Source organism: Pipra filicauda, unplaced genomic scaffold (assembly GCF_003945595.2).
Source record: "Pipra filicauda isolate LSUMZ 115617 unplaced genomic scaffold, ASM394559v2 scaffold137_size4652046_pilon, whole genome shotgun sequence".
Classification (NCBI taxonomy): Eukaryota; Metazoa; Chordata; class Aves; order Passeriformes; family Pipridae; genus Pipra; species Pipra filicauda.
Window position 1 is genome coordinate 293,884 of NW_024103851.1, and position 13,964 is coordinate 307,847.

A 13,964-nucleotide genomic window follows, 5' to 3' on the forward strand; every position below is an offset into this window, starting at 1 on the left:
TCAGAAGGACCTGACCTACATAGATGAGTAGGCACAGCAATGATACATTTTCAGCATTGATGAACTTCACACCTGTTGGAGGAGAGAGAAGTAGCTGAAATTCTTCAAGACCTTCAGGGTTTTCAACTGTGTCCTCTAAAGACAGAAGATGAAGTGTGTTGAGACAGAAGATGAGGTGTGTTGGTCACAGTTCGTGGGCAACCAGTGTTTAATCTGCTGTGTGCTTAAGGATATGAACAAAGGAGATGTACAAAACACTGTGTGTGGCATGGGGGAATAGCACAAGGTGGGAGAACTGAAGCTGTAAGAGTTGCTGTTTTTTGCTCTCCTCCTGGGGCCTTCGAATCCACAAACCCCTGTAGGGTAATGCCATACCTATGGGATTCAGTTAAGACTGATCATCAAGATAAAGTAAACTTCTCTGGGAAGAGACTTCAGCAGGAATACATCATGAAACACCACAGAGGTAATCTAGGGTAAACAGGAATGGAGAGGTTTGGAGAGGTCAAGCGCCTTTGGCTTTTCTTGGTTTATGTGGGATCAGAACCCCTAGCCAGGAGTTAGAGGTAGCACTGCCTACAGTTCTTCCTTGATGTGAATATATCTAAGGTGCTTTTCCACCACACAGTTAGGTTTCATCTAAAACCAAGCAGCACAAGGGAACTTCTGAAAACAAAGCAAAGCAAAACAACCCCTCAGCCTTGATGGGTGATTCAGAACAGAAACAAAGCAGGTCTTTTCCTTGTCTGCATTGCCTTCCCAGGCCAGCCCCTTTCTTTCATCCTTGCTCTCAGTTCAACAGCTTTCCAGGTCCTCCTGGGTCACAGCAAACTTAACAAAGTCTCTTTCAGGGCCCTAGGTAAAATCTTTCTGCCATCCCTGAAACCTGTTGTCTTGCTCTTCCTCCAGGAAGCCTTCTGGCTGTGATTGGTGCTGCCTCTCTGTTCTTTGCACCCCAGCATGTCCCCCTGGGTAGGTCACCGTGCATAGCTGTTGGAGCAGGGGCGACCTACCCCTGTCCCTCAAAAGCTGCTAGTGTTGAGGCTGAAGCTGGCAGGGTAAGGCAGCCTGCTGCCATGCTACTGGGGCCCTGTATTTAAACAAGAGAAAACCAGCACTAAGCTCCAAAACAAAGTGTCTGCCTGTCTCTCATGCAAGCAACATGACTATCCATGAACACTGATAGATGAGGAAGTCACAGACAAAAAATAATTCTCTAGTATATGTGCACTGTGGGATCAAACTACAAATCTTGTTAGTTGGGTGGTGGGAAGTATCAGTCAGAAGTCAAATCACACAGGGTTGCAGATTTATGTGGGTATCAAGGCTATGCAGTCTGTCCTCAGCGTAACATCATAAAATGCGGTGATCTTTATGGGTACGTGCAGAGATGTAATTGGAACTGTGTAGGACACAAACTGGATTTGAGAGATTCCTTTTGCATCTCTGCTTTAAGACATGGTGAGGTTGTTTCATTAACAAGCAGAGATAAAGAAAAAATTCCCCTTCTTGCCCTGTTGCTGGTTGGTTTTTAAAAATTAAATGGCACAGCAATTCATTATTTTGAAAGGATTACAGTTGTGAGGACATCCCATTTGCTCTGCACAAGCACAGGGGAAGTATAGATGAAAGAGATAACTAAACATATAAAAACACCTCTGGCCCAAAAAGTCCTTTAATTGCACATGGTTGACAGCTGAGAGGCTCTTCTGAGGAAGTAGTACAAGTACACTGTGCTATGGACTTACCTTGTTATCACTGTACCTAGACATCTCCGTTTAGGCATGACAAAAGCAGGCTATGACATGAGATGCATCTTTGATCTGACCTACCCTGGGCTACATCACTCAAAGGCTGAAGGTAGATCCTGAGATTCCACTAAAAAACCAGAGGGTTGTCAGAGATGAGAATCCCTTTCCCCTCAAATCCCAAGGCAGATCTTTTTCCTCTTGCTGAGTTTCAGGGAAGGGCTCGCACAGTGGTGTGAGGAAGGAAGAGTTGCCTGCAATAAGGAGCCACAGAAGCACAGAATCAGAGAATCAACTAGGTTGAAAAAGACCTCTGAGATCATTGAGTCCAATCTCTGACCTATCACCACCTTATCAACTAGAGCATGGCACTAAGTGCCACATCCAGTCTTTTCTCAAACACTTCGAGGGACAGTGACTCCACCTCCTCCCTGGGCAGCCCATTCTAATGCCAAATCACTCTTTCTGTGAAGAACTTTCAAATGTCCAATCTAAACCTCCTCGAGTGCAGCTTAAGACTGTGTCTTCTTGTCCTGTCACTGGGAGAAGAGACCGACCCCCACCTGGTTACAACCTCTTTTCAGGTAGTTGTAGAGAGTGACGAGGTCTCCCCTGAGAGAGACCTCTTCTCCAGGCTAAACAGCCCCAGCTCCCTCAGCCTCTCCTCATAGGGTCTGTGCTCCAGTCCTCTCACCAGCTTCATTGCCCTTTGGACACTCTCCAGCACCTCAGTGTCCTTCCTAAATTGAGGGGCCCTGAACTGGAGACAGTACTTGAGGTGTGACCTAACCAGTGCTGAGTAAAGGGCAAGAATCACTTCCCTGGTCCTGCTAGCCACACTATTCTTGATACAGGCCGTAATGCTGTTGGCATTTTTGGCCACTGGGGCACATTGCTGGCTCATGTCAATCCAGGTCCCTTTCTGCCTGGCCGCTTTCCAGGCATTCTGTCCCCAGCCTGTAGTGCTTCATGGGGTTGTTGGGGTCAAAGTGCAGGACCCTGCACTTGGTTTCATTGAACCTCATCCCGTTGGATTCAGCCCATCTATCCAGACCTGTCTAGCCAGCTGAGGTCTTTCACTGGGAAAACCCAAAACCTTGCAAAAATAGGCAGCAATCCATCACGTCAGTGCAAGCACCCAGTGCTTTATGAGTACAATAACATGGTTTTCTGTTCCCTGGGAAGTACTGGCATGTCTTCAGTACCCACAGGTGTCAGCTGGGCTGCACCCAGAGGGAAAACTGGCAGGAGAAGCAGGAGTACTAGCCCACTGTGTGCTCAAAGCTGTTGCTGGTCTGCATGGGGCCAGGCAGAAGGGCTGCAGGAAAACCAGCCTCTTGGATGCCTGTTCCTCTAATGAGTAGATTCATGAGCAATACTAGTTATTCAAATGCACAAGGTATGTCTTGGGCAGGCATGGATATGCTCCACCCAAACAGGAAAGATGTGTACAGGATGTGTGGGGAAAGAGCCACGGGTGTGCAGCCTGTGGCAAACCAACTCTTGCTCTGAAGGGCCCTAAAGATTCCCTAGCTCTTTTCTCCCATTATTTGAACAATATTTGTATGTGCATTGAGAGCATTAGTCTGACTTCTTACTACTAATTTTATGAAATCTTCTTTAAAAAATCTCCAGCCAGTCAGTAGTGCTACCAGCCACTTTTGTTTCCAAACAAAACTGGATCCAAATTATTCAGAAGAACAGATTCACCTGTCCCCTCCCTGGAGCCACTGTACAAAGAAATCTGAAGAGCCCTCTGCACTTCGTTTCAGGCTCTTATACACAGTCTGTAGAGTTTTGGTGGTTTTTTTATATGAAGATGTCAAATAATCAAAAGGAACCACACATACACACACACACAAAACCAGCCCTCATCTGGCAAGGCTCTTTTAATGTTGTACTTTTACCAAACCACAGTACATACTTCAAATAAGGCCTAACAGATTATACTCTTTATAAATTTACAAACAGTTTATTCTCCTTAAAGAGATCATATTACTTTTATCAGTCTTGTGTATTTCAATGAATTATATGTTTATTCAAGCATAACATAGCAAATGTAGCCATAAATCTTGTAGACTAAGTGTCTATAACAGAGGAACCTCAGATACACTATACTTTCAGATTAGGATGTTTTTTAATATACACATTTTTGTTTAAGTAGGGTAACTGTTATATCCTGGTTATGTGTCCCATAGGAAAATTGTGCTCAAGAAAGAAACCTGTGGACTAGAGTAACTGCAAACAGACAAGGTCTTGGTTCACCTGCCAGGAAATTGGGCCAGCTTTGTAGGCACATAACCCTGGGATTGGCTTTCAACCTGGTTTGGACGGAAGGGGTGAGAGGCTGCTTTCACTTTCCAAATAGCTAGTGGCCCTGGTCTTTTCCTGGGTACAGACCTCTTCACAGCAGCAGGAATGAGATCAGTAAGAAAGGACAATTGCATTTCTATCTCTAACCAACAGCCCAGGTTAATGAGAGCTATCTGGCTGGTAGAGACGTATTACTCAGATGTGGCATACAAACAGTACTTAAAAAAAAAAATAAAGGGGGAGTAAAAGAAGGGAGGAAGTAAAATGACCTGCCTCAGCAGCAATTTTCACAGACTCTTGTTGCTGCTACGTATACCAATCTAATTCTGAGCCCTCATTCATGTCCTGCTCTCTGCTGATCCTTTTTTCTACTCACAAGGCTATACCCATGGACCAACTGTTTCTAGCTTACTGTCTTGTCAAGCAAAGATAGAGAAATAGGAGCATCTCACTATGCTGTGAAAACCCCAATAGATGTGTTTTGAGGACCTCACGCTGATCAACATCACGGGCTGTACAATGCAGGTGTTTCTGAAGTGTTATATGGCACTGATGGCTTCAATCCATCTCTCAAAATCTCTCAAAGATCGAGAAGTTCCTGCTTGAGCCCAATGTGTCCCTGCCAGAGAACCAATGAGGAAGGAAAAAAAAAGACACTGAGACAAAACCCAAATCCAAACCATGCAAATTATAATTGAATAATAAAAATCCAAATCCAAGGCCGTACCCCAAGTCTCCCTAGCAATAGAGACAGCTGATTGCTTTCTGAACTGCAGAACCAGCCATTTCTGTAGCTCCTAAATAACAAGTTTGGCAATAATTACCATGCACAAAGTAAAGGCCACTTATAAAACATCTCCATAAAAATATCTATTTATCTCTATATCTCTATTTATATATGTCAGTAAGAAGTGTCAGACTGAGCACACCCCAAGCACTTCGTAATGGGGGGGGGTTGGTAATCTATTTAATTTCCACGAAATTACGCAGTCTTAGTGGTTGGCATCCACATGGAGGATTAAGTCAATACAGATAATTTCCATCAGGCTTCTGTTAATTAACACTAGTCAAACAGCATAGCAGAGTTTCTGGGGAGCTGAAGCCTTTCAGGAACATTGTGCCAGAGGAACTCCCTGGACTCAGGCTGTTCAACATGTGAGTCAGTTCACTAGGACTGAAGATAACTTATGTGACACCTGCCCAGCCAGCCCACTGATGGGTCTTGATCCACTGAAGAGCAGAGAAAAAGAAAAGATCCTCGTTGCTCATGTATGACTGAGATTGACACGTAAAGCAGATCTATGGAAAGTGTTTCAGAGTTAGTGGGAATCAACTGATGCCTTAGCCTTCTTTGTTCAAGTGGCTCTGATCCCTAAAGCAGTTAGAGCTTCAAAAGATCAGACACAACGCAGGAGTTGCAATGGGGTGAGTGTAATATCTCAGGTTTCCAAACACAGAAACAATTTTTTCCCCTCTCCAAGATGCTGATCCAATGAAAATAAAATTATTTAACAACCAATGCTGAGAATTTTCTTGGATGTACTCATAACTGAAACCTGTACGAGTATTGACCTGTTGACCCTGTTAAACTGGACCTTTAACACTCCAAGAGACTAAAACCAATTGAGGCTTTTAGAATGTCATTTTTTTGTGTCCTAATTTGGAGACTACCAGTGGTGTTGTATAGCTGCTACAAAAGCACAAGGGAAGGGGTCGGCTGAGAGCTAATTCTGACATCCTGTGGCCCTAAGGAAAATAGATGCTGGCTTTCACTTGACATTAATTTTATTATCTTGGGATATTTTATTATCTCTTGGGAAAATTTGAACTGAGAAATAGAAAGTAAGTATACTTAAAGGAATGAGGTGCAGCTGCCTCATTTTCAGACTGTCTTTGGCAGATGGTGCTGTGATTTTGGAAAAAATACAAGCAAGTTATAAAATAATGCTGCAGATGGCAGAAACTATCAGTGCTCATACCACCCTTGTACTTTAAGTCACTGAGTGCTATGAACAGATAAAAACCAGCTGCAAATATAACAGTTGACAGGAATGTAGTGGTATATAACCCTCCCACTACAATGGTCACATTTTGGGAAGGTGGAAGGCTTCACCATGGCCAAAGCAGCAAGCACTGCTGGAAGGAGTTTAAAGATGAAAGGTGATAAACTTATCAGTTAGAGGAAACACTTCTAAAGTAGAGAAAGAGATGGGAAAAAACCCTAAGACTGTCAACAAATTTCTTTCCTTGGAGTAGTGGGTAGTGGACTTTGGAAAAAAAGAAACATTAGATGTGTAAGAGATCTTACACCCCTACCAGAACTGTGCAATAAAAGGGACTTTACGCTCTATTTCAAAGTGTGCAGCAAAGGGAATTTCTCTTTGTTACCTTGCCCTGTTGCAGTAGTTTCTGTTTCAAGGATAAAGGTCCTGTTAGTGCAAGTCACACAAGAAAGCTCCGCAGACAGACCTTGATTTTGTAACAGAAATAAATTGCAACTAGCTGCTGATACTGTGTCCAGTGCTTTATGTTAGCAAACCATACATGTATTTTTAAACATTTACCCAAAGGAGTTTTTTTAAGACAAAGCACTACAGGGCTATTTGTTCAGCTTGTGAATGATTTATTGACTGTGCCAAGGTTAGACTCCTTCGGTGACACATGCACCGCAAGCATGAGAATGTGCAGTTTAGAGAATAAACATTAGTATTCAGGGGATGGCTACCTTGTCATCTAAATGATTTGTTTTCTGGATGATTCAGGAGTTTGTTGACTTGCTCAAGTGACTCTCAGTCTGTCTTAAATGAGAACCTGTTGATAGCCTACCACCCTGAAAACGGAGTCAGCAGGGGAAAAAATATGACTGGACAGGGTGCTAGGTTATCTCATTTAGGTTCCCTTTTCCACAAAAAGTTGGGCTTTTGTGGTCTTTTGTGGTCCCTTTCAACCTGTAACATTCTTAAGATGGGGGAAAGATGACAACAGACAGGGACAGGCAGCAACATATCTGAGAATTTTCTTCTAAGCAAAGACAGGACCGCAGGTAGAAGAGCTTGGGACTTGCAACTGTGCTCTCACCAGCAGCCTAGAGCATCTTGCTTAAGTTTCACATCTGCAGCTGTATTCTTGCAACAGCCTGTTTTAAAGCATGTGAAAGATGGGAGAAGCTCAAATATTTTGGGCAAAAAGGCAATGAACACATGATAATATATAACGAACTGCAGCCCTGTACCTATCCCAAATCCTTAACTGGAAGACAAGAAACTCTTTCTGGTACAGTTTATTGTTCTGCATGCTAAATATTTGCCTCAAATGGCTTCTGCTCTACTCTTGTTCCAGTAATTTACTTTTTTTTTACCTGTCAGAAAATTACATCTATCTGCCTTTTCAATAAATTAGAATTTCTTGTAGCAGCTCTTTGCTAAAATACAGAATACCAGTTGTTGAATATTATCAGTATAAGTACCTCTAAATTCTGATAATTAATGTGGTTATAGTATATCTCTGACCCTCGGAGACAACAGAATTAATGCTATTAAATCTGAGGAATAAACCATTTGCTCTTCCTTAATGCTCTGTTACATACCAAGCAAGAACATTAATCTATGGCAAAGCAAAGGGTACACACTTTTATGTTTGTTGTTTAATTCAGATGCTTTTCCATTAAGGAAAAAATAGCAGAGGGAGTACATGTAAACATTATTGGAAGTTGCTGCATCACAGAAGAAATGGAATGCACTAAATTAGTTACTTGCTTATATGCATATTTGCAGAGTATATCTTACTCCTTTTTCACAGAAGCAGTTCAGGTTGTGCTTAAAAATTGCTTAACATTTCTCATGATATTTTAAAAATAGAAAACCAGTGAGAAGAAATAATTCTCAGTGAAAGAACCCACTGATACCAAACTTTTTTTTTTTTACATTAAATGTCTTTTTAAAAAGACTTCTTGTGTAAAGAAGCTACAGATTGGCAACTTTTCTTCCTGGTTCTTAAGCTATTGGCATAAGCAGGGTTTTGAGCACAGTGTATCAAGAAGATGTCTGTTAATATGTGAAAGTCAGAGTCAAAAGAACTGTGTTACAGATTGCTAAATAAATGCTTTTCCATAACCAAGTCCAACTCTTGTCTCATTTGAGGCACCATATGTGCCTGCTACTGTAGGGCACAGTCTGAGTTTATCTTCAAAATTGCACTTAATTTCAAGAGTGAGTGATTTTGCTAGCACTGCAGACTCATGGATTTGAAGCAAGTTTGGTATCTCATCCACCCACATTATGGCAGTAATTATCTGAGTGGTGCAGACATCACATCCTGAATAGTCTTAGATTTTAGAGGTGCATCTGCACACCCACACGCTTCTGGCTGCAGTGAGACATGTGGTGACAGCAAGAAGCAAAGACTTCTTGTCACAGTGTTCAAGTATCACTTTACACTTGAACCTTCACCCCCATCTCTTTGTTCTAGAGCTTTTCTCTATAAATGAAAAATATTCCTGTATAAAGTGTGGCTCTCCTTCTAGGGGTTACAGCAGTCAGTACAAATGAACAGTCAAAACATGGTATCACATCAGGACTTTGCCACTATTATATTCCACAAAGTAAGTTAAGGTCTTGGATGGATCCAGAGATTTGGTGGGTAGTTAAGGCAATTCACACTGTAGACAGAGAAACAGCGTGGGACAAGCACTCTGTGACTCAGGTGGTTGTTGCACTGATGCTTCTTTGCCTAGATTTCACACTCTCCCATTCAAGTGCATTTAACACAGTTCTTTTATAAAATGCTTCATGTCATAAAAATGTTTGAAAGCCTGATATAAGGTAGTTTATTCAAAGGAACAGACACAAGTCTGTTGAGCTGGGCATACATTTTTCTTGTTGATTTCAATAAAAGGCTCTCATTCATAAAGGAAAGGACAGAGTTAAGGTAGGAAAGGAAGGCAAACAACCCACACTCAGTCACTTGTGGTATGTAACCCTTGTGAAGCTGGCAATGCCACAGAATCTGCAATAACAAACGTGAGCAGAACGGATAGCAGACTGCTTGCTGCTATCTGCAAAGTGATCAGAAATGGATAAATGCAGAAAGGCAGTCATTTAATTTCCATCCAAACCCTGCTCTCAGACCCTCAACCCACCTCAACAAGTACAGATGTACACTCCATAACACGTAACCCTGATGCAAGAGGAACATATTACTTCAATAAATCTTCCCTAGTTTTAGCACCCTCTCTTCTTATGTATAACCACATTCTGTAGTCTCTTTTTTCATGTACTGTGGGTCTTTTTTCAAGAGCCTTTCCAACCTCTGTCCTTTCCAAATTGATTTCCTGGTACTAGAGAAGGAAAAAGTTCAGACAATGACCAGAATATACAAAGCATGAGGAAACAGCTGTTAGGTGATTAAAAAAATTTAAAATGTTCCCCCCCCCCCCCCCCCTTTTGTTATTTACTAATCTGGTTTCTAACAGAACTTTAGTTAAAAGGAAAGACGTTCACAGAAGATATAATGCATACAAATACGTTGTCCTTCTTTCATTCTAATTTACATGCTCTTGCTTTTAGAAGGCAAGGTTTCTTTAATTTCTCTAGGACGGACAATGACATCTGATTAATGTAATTTAGATTCCGCTTTTAAAAAATGACACTCTTTCAGGATGACCATGCTTGATGGAATGTAAAATCATTCATGGGAGAAATCATATTAAAAGCTATTGCTTGTCAAACTGGGATAGCTTCACATTTCAACAGATACCCTGGAAATTACATGCACCTGTCATTAAAGGACACTGTTTTAATTATACTGAATTTTTATCGGTACAATAAACTTATATGTATACACCACTGCTTCAGCAGTCTTACTAAATTATTTATGATGACTATCCTTTCACATATATCATGCTACCTAAAGCATGATATTAAAATGCTGCCATACCTTTGAAGTGGTAACTGCTAGAAGAGATATAAAAGGAACAAGTATCGTTTAAGACACAAAAAATACAAAGCAGAAATGCTACAGTACCAATTAAAGATACATATGCCTATTTAATACATCTGAATTTTCTATCAGTAAATATGGAATAAGTAGTGTGTGAAAGGCTGGATTCGAAACCGCCAGACTGGATTGCAGATTTCCCTCGAGGTTCGGTTGACATGAAAATAAGTTCTCCACTGTTTCAGCTCCATGTCTCATTACCTGGTGGTCTGCATGTGTTGTGAATGAGAATCCAAAATATTGCTTACATTATTTCACTAACACTGAGAGCCCTAATCTCCAGCCCAGTCTTGCTCTCTCCACTGCTGGCAGCAGTTTTGTCATCGTTTCCTGTGGAATCAGGAGTGAACATTTTAGAAACACAACTGGGACACTTCGGTTCCCAAACAAGTACAAGAAGCTACATTTTTCTGCACAGTTCAAATAGGTGAAACAGCTAAAAAATTGGTAATAAAAGACCGATTATTTTAATATTCTTTGGGGAAAGTACAGAGTTTTATAAAAGCAGGACCCACTCTCCCCTCCAACAGATTTTCCCACTACAGGTGTAAGGATAGCACCTGTTAAACAACATGGATTTTTGGCACAAGTAAGAGTGGGTGAAATAAACTGTGGATGTTTTTTCAGCCTTCAATGATAGGCTTGCAGAGGAAGAAATCCTCAGAATAGATATAGCACTAGCAAAATACACAGGCTACTTCTCTGAACCTGCTCCTGCTTCACTGCCAGGCTGCAGAATGTCCACTGCCTATAATTAAACATATACCATTCTCAGAAACGAAATACAAAGCAGACAGGCAGGAATTCACCTAAAGTCACCAAATGCCTATACAGAGACCAGCTGCTAATGGATAATATCATGTCTAAGGTCCAGTTTAAGAAGAAACAAGAATTCTAATAATTAAAAGCTTCTAGAGTCATGAAAGTGACTGCATAAGACAAGAGTGAAGATTATCAACATTTTAACACAGCACTAATGAATTTCACATGTCAAAAAAGGAAACTTCAACCAAATTCCAATCTATGCAAACTCTATTCACTTCTCTTGGTAACTTGAAATTGCAGGCAAGAATGTTTTTCAGAGTGGACTAAAATACCACTAAAATCAAATTAAATGTAAAGTAATATAGAAAAGATAATGCCTTTTCAATTCTACAAAGACACATGTGATTGCTACGTAGTTTGCTGAATAGTGGTGCAAGGTAGATTCATGCCCTGCTGATATTCTCTAAGGAGTGAAGACTTATCTTACACCCATGATTAAACAAGAATAAGGACTCACCTGCTTGATTACAGACAAAAGAGGGAGAGGTTAATACTGGAGGCAAGGCAAAACACTGCAGAGCACAAGAGTGACAGAGGTAATTTTTATGCCTACCTGAACCTCTCTGCCACATGTTACCTGAGAAACAGTAATTTCTTTTGAAACTGGCAACTTCTTTGTATGCTAATTCCAAATTCATAAATGGAAGAAATTAATGGGTCTGATTTGCTCATATCTATGTTCAATGAATCCAGAAGAGGACTTTAGTCTACCATCCTTAAAACCCAAACTATTTGGCCTTGTCTGTCTGCCAAACTGCTTGTCAGTTTCTTGTCTGGTAAGACTCCAATATTTTCTTCCCCCTACACGATTTTTTTCTTTTTTTTTTTTTTTTTATTTTGAAGCATCAACTAGAATAATGAAAGTGTAGTAGATTGCACATTTAGGTGAAAAATAAATCTTTCTTGTACAGAAAAATGGGTTAAATCTGTGCCTACTAAACCCAGCCATATTAAAGGTAAAGCAAATCTAGGACTGTCACAAGCATAAAAATTTTAAGGGGAAATTCTTGGTATTATTTCTGTTCCTTTAACATGTGGCAATTGTCCTGCAGTGTATTCATTCCTTCATTCTGTTCCACTGCAAAACCTGCCCATTAAGGCCTTACATTCCTTCAGACTACAGGAGAACCACTCTCCTCTAAAGAGGGCAAGCTAAAGCTTTGTTATTGCCACCAAAGGATATTAGGTCTTCAGGCTGCCCCTTTGCCTTTCCTACTAGCTGCCTGCCTGCTGCTCAGGCAACACCTGCAACTTCTGTGGTCTGAGAGGGAAAATGGGATGCAATGCTGCACTTGGCCTCGCTAGTCTTAAAAATGCCTTACAAAGACAGTAAAATAGTTCAGGTAAATCTCTCCTCTGTGTGCTGAGTGTTTCTCATGTGCCCTGGGGGCAGAGTTTCCAAGCATCCTTTGCCTCACCTTTCTGACTGTGCAAACACTGCCAGCAGAGGCTTTCCTTGCAAAGGGACTGAAACAAGGGATTTAAGGAATAAATTGCTACTCTTGAGTCGGGAAAAAAGTATGATGTGAAGCCTGTGTGTTCAAATGCATTGACTAGACCTATACTAATAATTCTATGACAGTCTATTAAGAAGAAACAGAAGTGAAGTCTGGTTCTAGTTCCCTACTACAATGTACAGCATATGCCAAATGTCACGGGCAGATGCAAGTTTAACTGGCACATGCCTCAGGTCACCAGTGCCACAGCCAAAGATACAGGAACAGGTTAGGTCTACAGAGTCACACAGCATCATCCTCCCTCAGAGACCAAAATAATAATAATAAAAAACCCCCCTAAAACTTCCTGTGCTTTATGGTCATCCTCTCTAGTAGTAACAGTAGTCGTAATAACAGTATTTTTACAGTGTTGATGAGAATTGCACGCAATCCACAAAGTGCCTGGATCAAGAAGGTGGATCCTGCCAGGGTTGACATGGGCTGATGACGTGTTGAGAAACTGGGGAGTAAGATTTGCATTAGTCCTCATGCCCCAGTTCCACCCCCAGCCCTGAACCCCCAGATCAACACCACTAAAATGAATGGTGTTATGGTCAAGGTGTGGGGCTGAGGGCAGCGTGTGGGAAAGTGGCCAGCCATGAAGGAATACAATGCTGGGAAAAAGGAGCTGCCACTTGCTCTCAGGATAGAACTACCCACATTTTAAACAGCTTTTAAAAAATATAAAAAACCAGTCCCGTTTCTTGTCACAAGTACCCAGAACATCTCTAAACACACACAGAAATAGACAGGTATTACTGAAAATTTTAACCAGTGCTGAAGCTGCAAAACTGCTCTTTGTTGTAGTCATTTGGATACAGAAGGGGCAAGTTGCTGTAAATAAATATTAAAAAATATTTTTTCTTAAATGCTTGAGATATTTTTTTTTTCTCCAGTCTCAGTGGTATTTTCCTGTCACTTGCTCCACCAGTTGTGCTGATCTTTTTACCCTATGTGTGCTCAAGCGTCCAACACAGAGTGTTCTCTCTCCACTGCAAGAGTCATCCCAGTCCCACCCTGGCCCAGCTCATATCCCACCCCAGGCCCCATCCCCGTAGGCTTAGATAAGCCATTCCTTCTTGCTCTCGTCTATGGTCTCCGTGAAGTTGGGGTCATTGTTCATGATGGCAGCATCGGCGCTCTCGGCTGACTCTGCCCCTTTGGCTTCGTTGGTGTGATAGGTTCCCTTGTGGCGAAACATGTAGCGGATCAGGAACACCAAGGTGCAGAGGATGGTGAAGATCACCACTGCGATGACGCCTACACGCAGCAGGAAAGAAAAGATGATGCTGGTGAGACCAGCTACAGATTTTGACACAAAGAAATGATCCCAAAACTTGGGCAGTTAGGCATCACCACAGTTGCTTGGTTTCCACTGCTCTAATATTTATACGTAGTTTTCGCTGTATACAAAATGTTACTCAATGAAGTCTGCTAGTGACTTTGTTCCTGTAAGTAAACTTCAACATTAATATCCACTTACAGATCTGAGCTTTGCTGACCATGAGACAGGGTGCTGAGTGCTCCCAAATCAGTGGGGTGAAATGGTGATGTGTCACAGCCAGGGCAACAGGGCAACTCTTTGAAG

The 13,964-nt window shown here is 41.5% G+C and overlaps 1 protein-coding gene across 1 annotated transcript in view; it reads right to left on the reverse strand.

The window, feature by feature from the left end:
- Window positions 1-3,617: 3,617 nt before the first annotated feature.
- Window positions 3,618-13,964, reverse strand: part of CNTNAP2 (contactin associated protein 2) — a 1,021,678-nt gene continuing 1,011,331 nt past the window's right edge. The window contains exon 24 of the mRNA XM_039378395.1: window positions 3,618-13,636. Within this exon, the coding sequence (XP_039234329.1) occupies window positions 13,437-13,636 (200 nt within the window). The 3' untranslated portion in view covers window positions 3,618-13,436. The remainder of the gene's footprint in view (window positions 13,637-13,964) is intronic.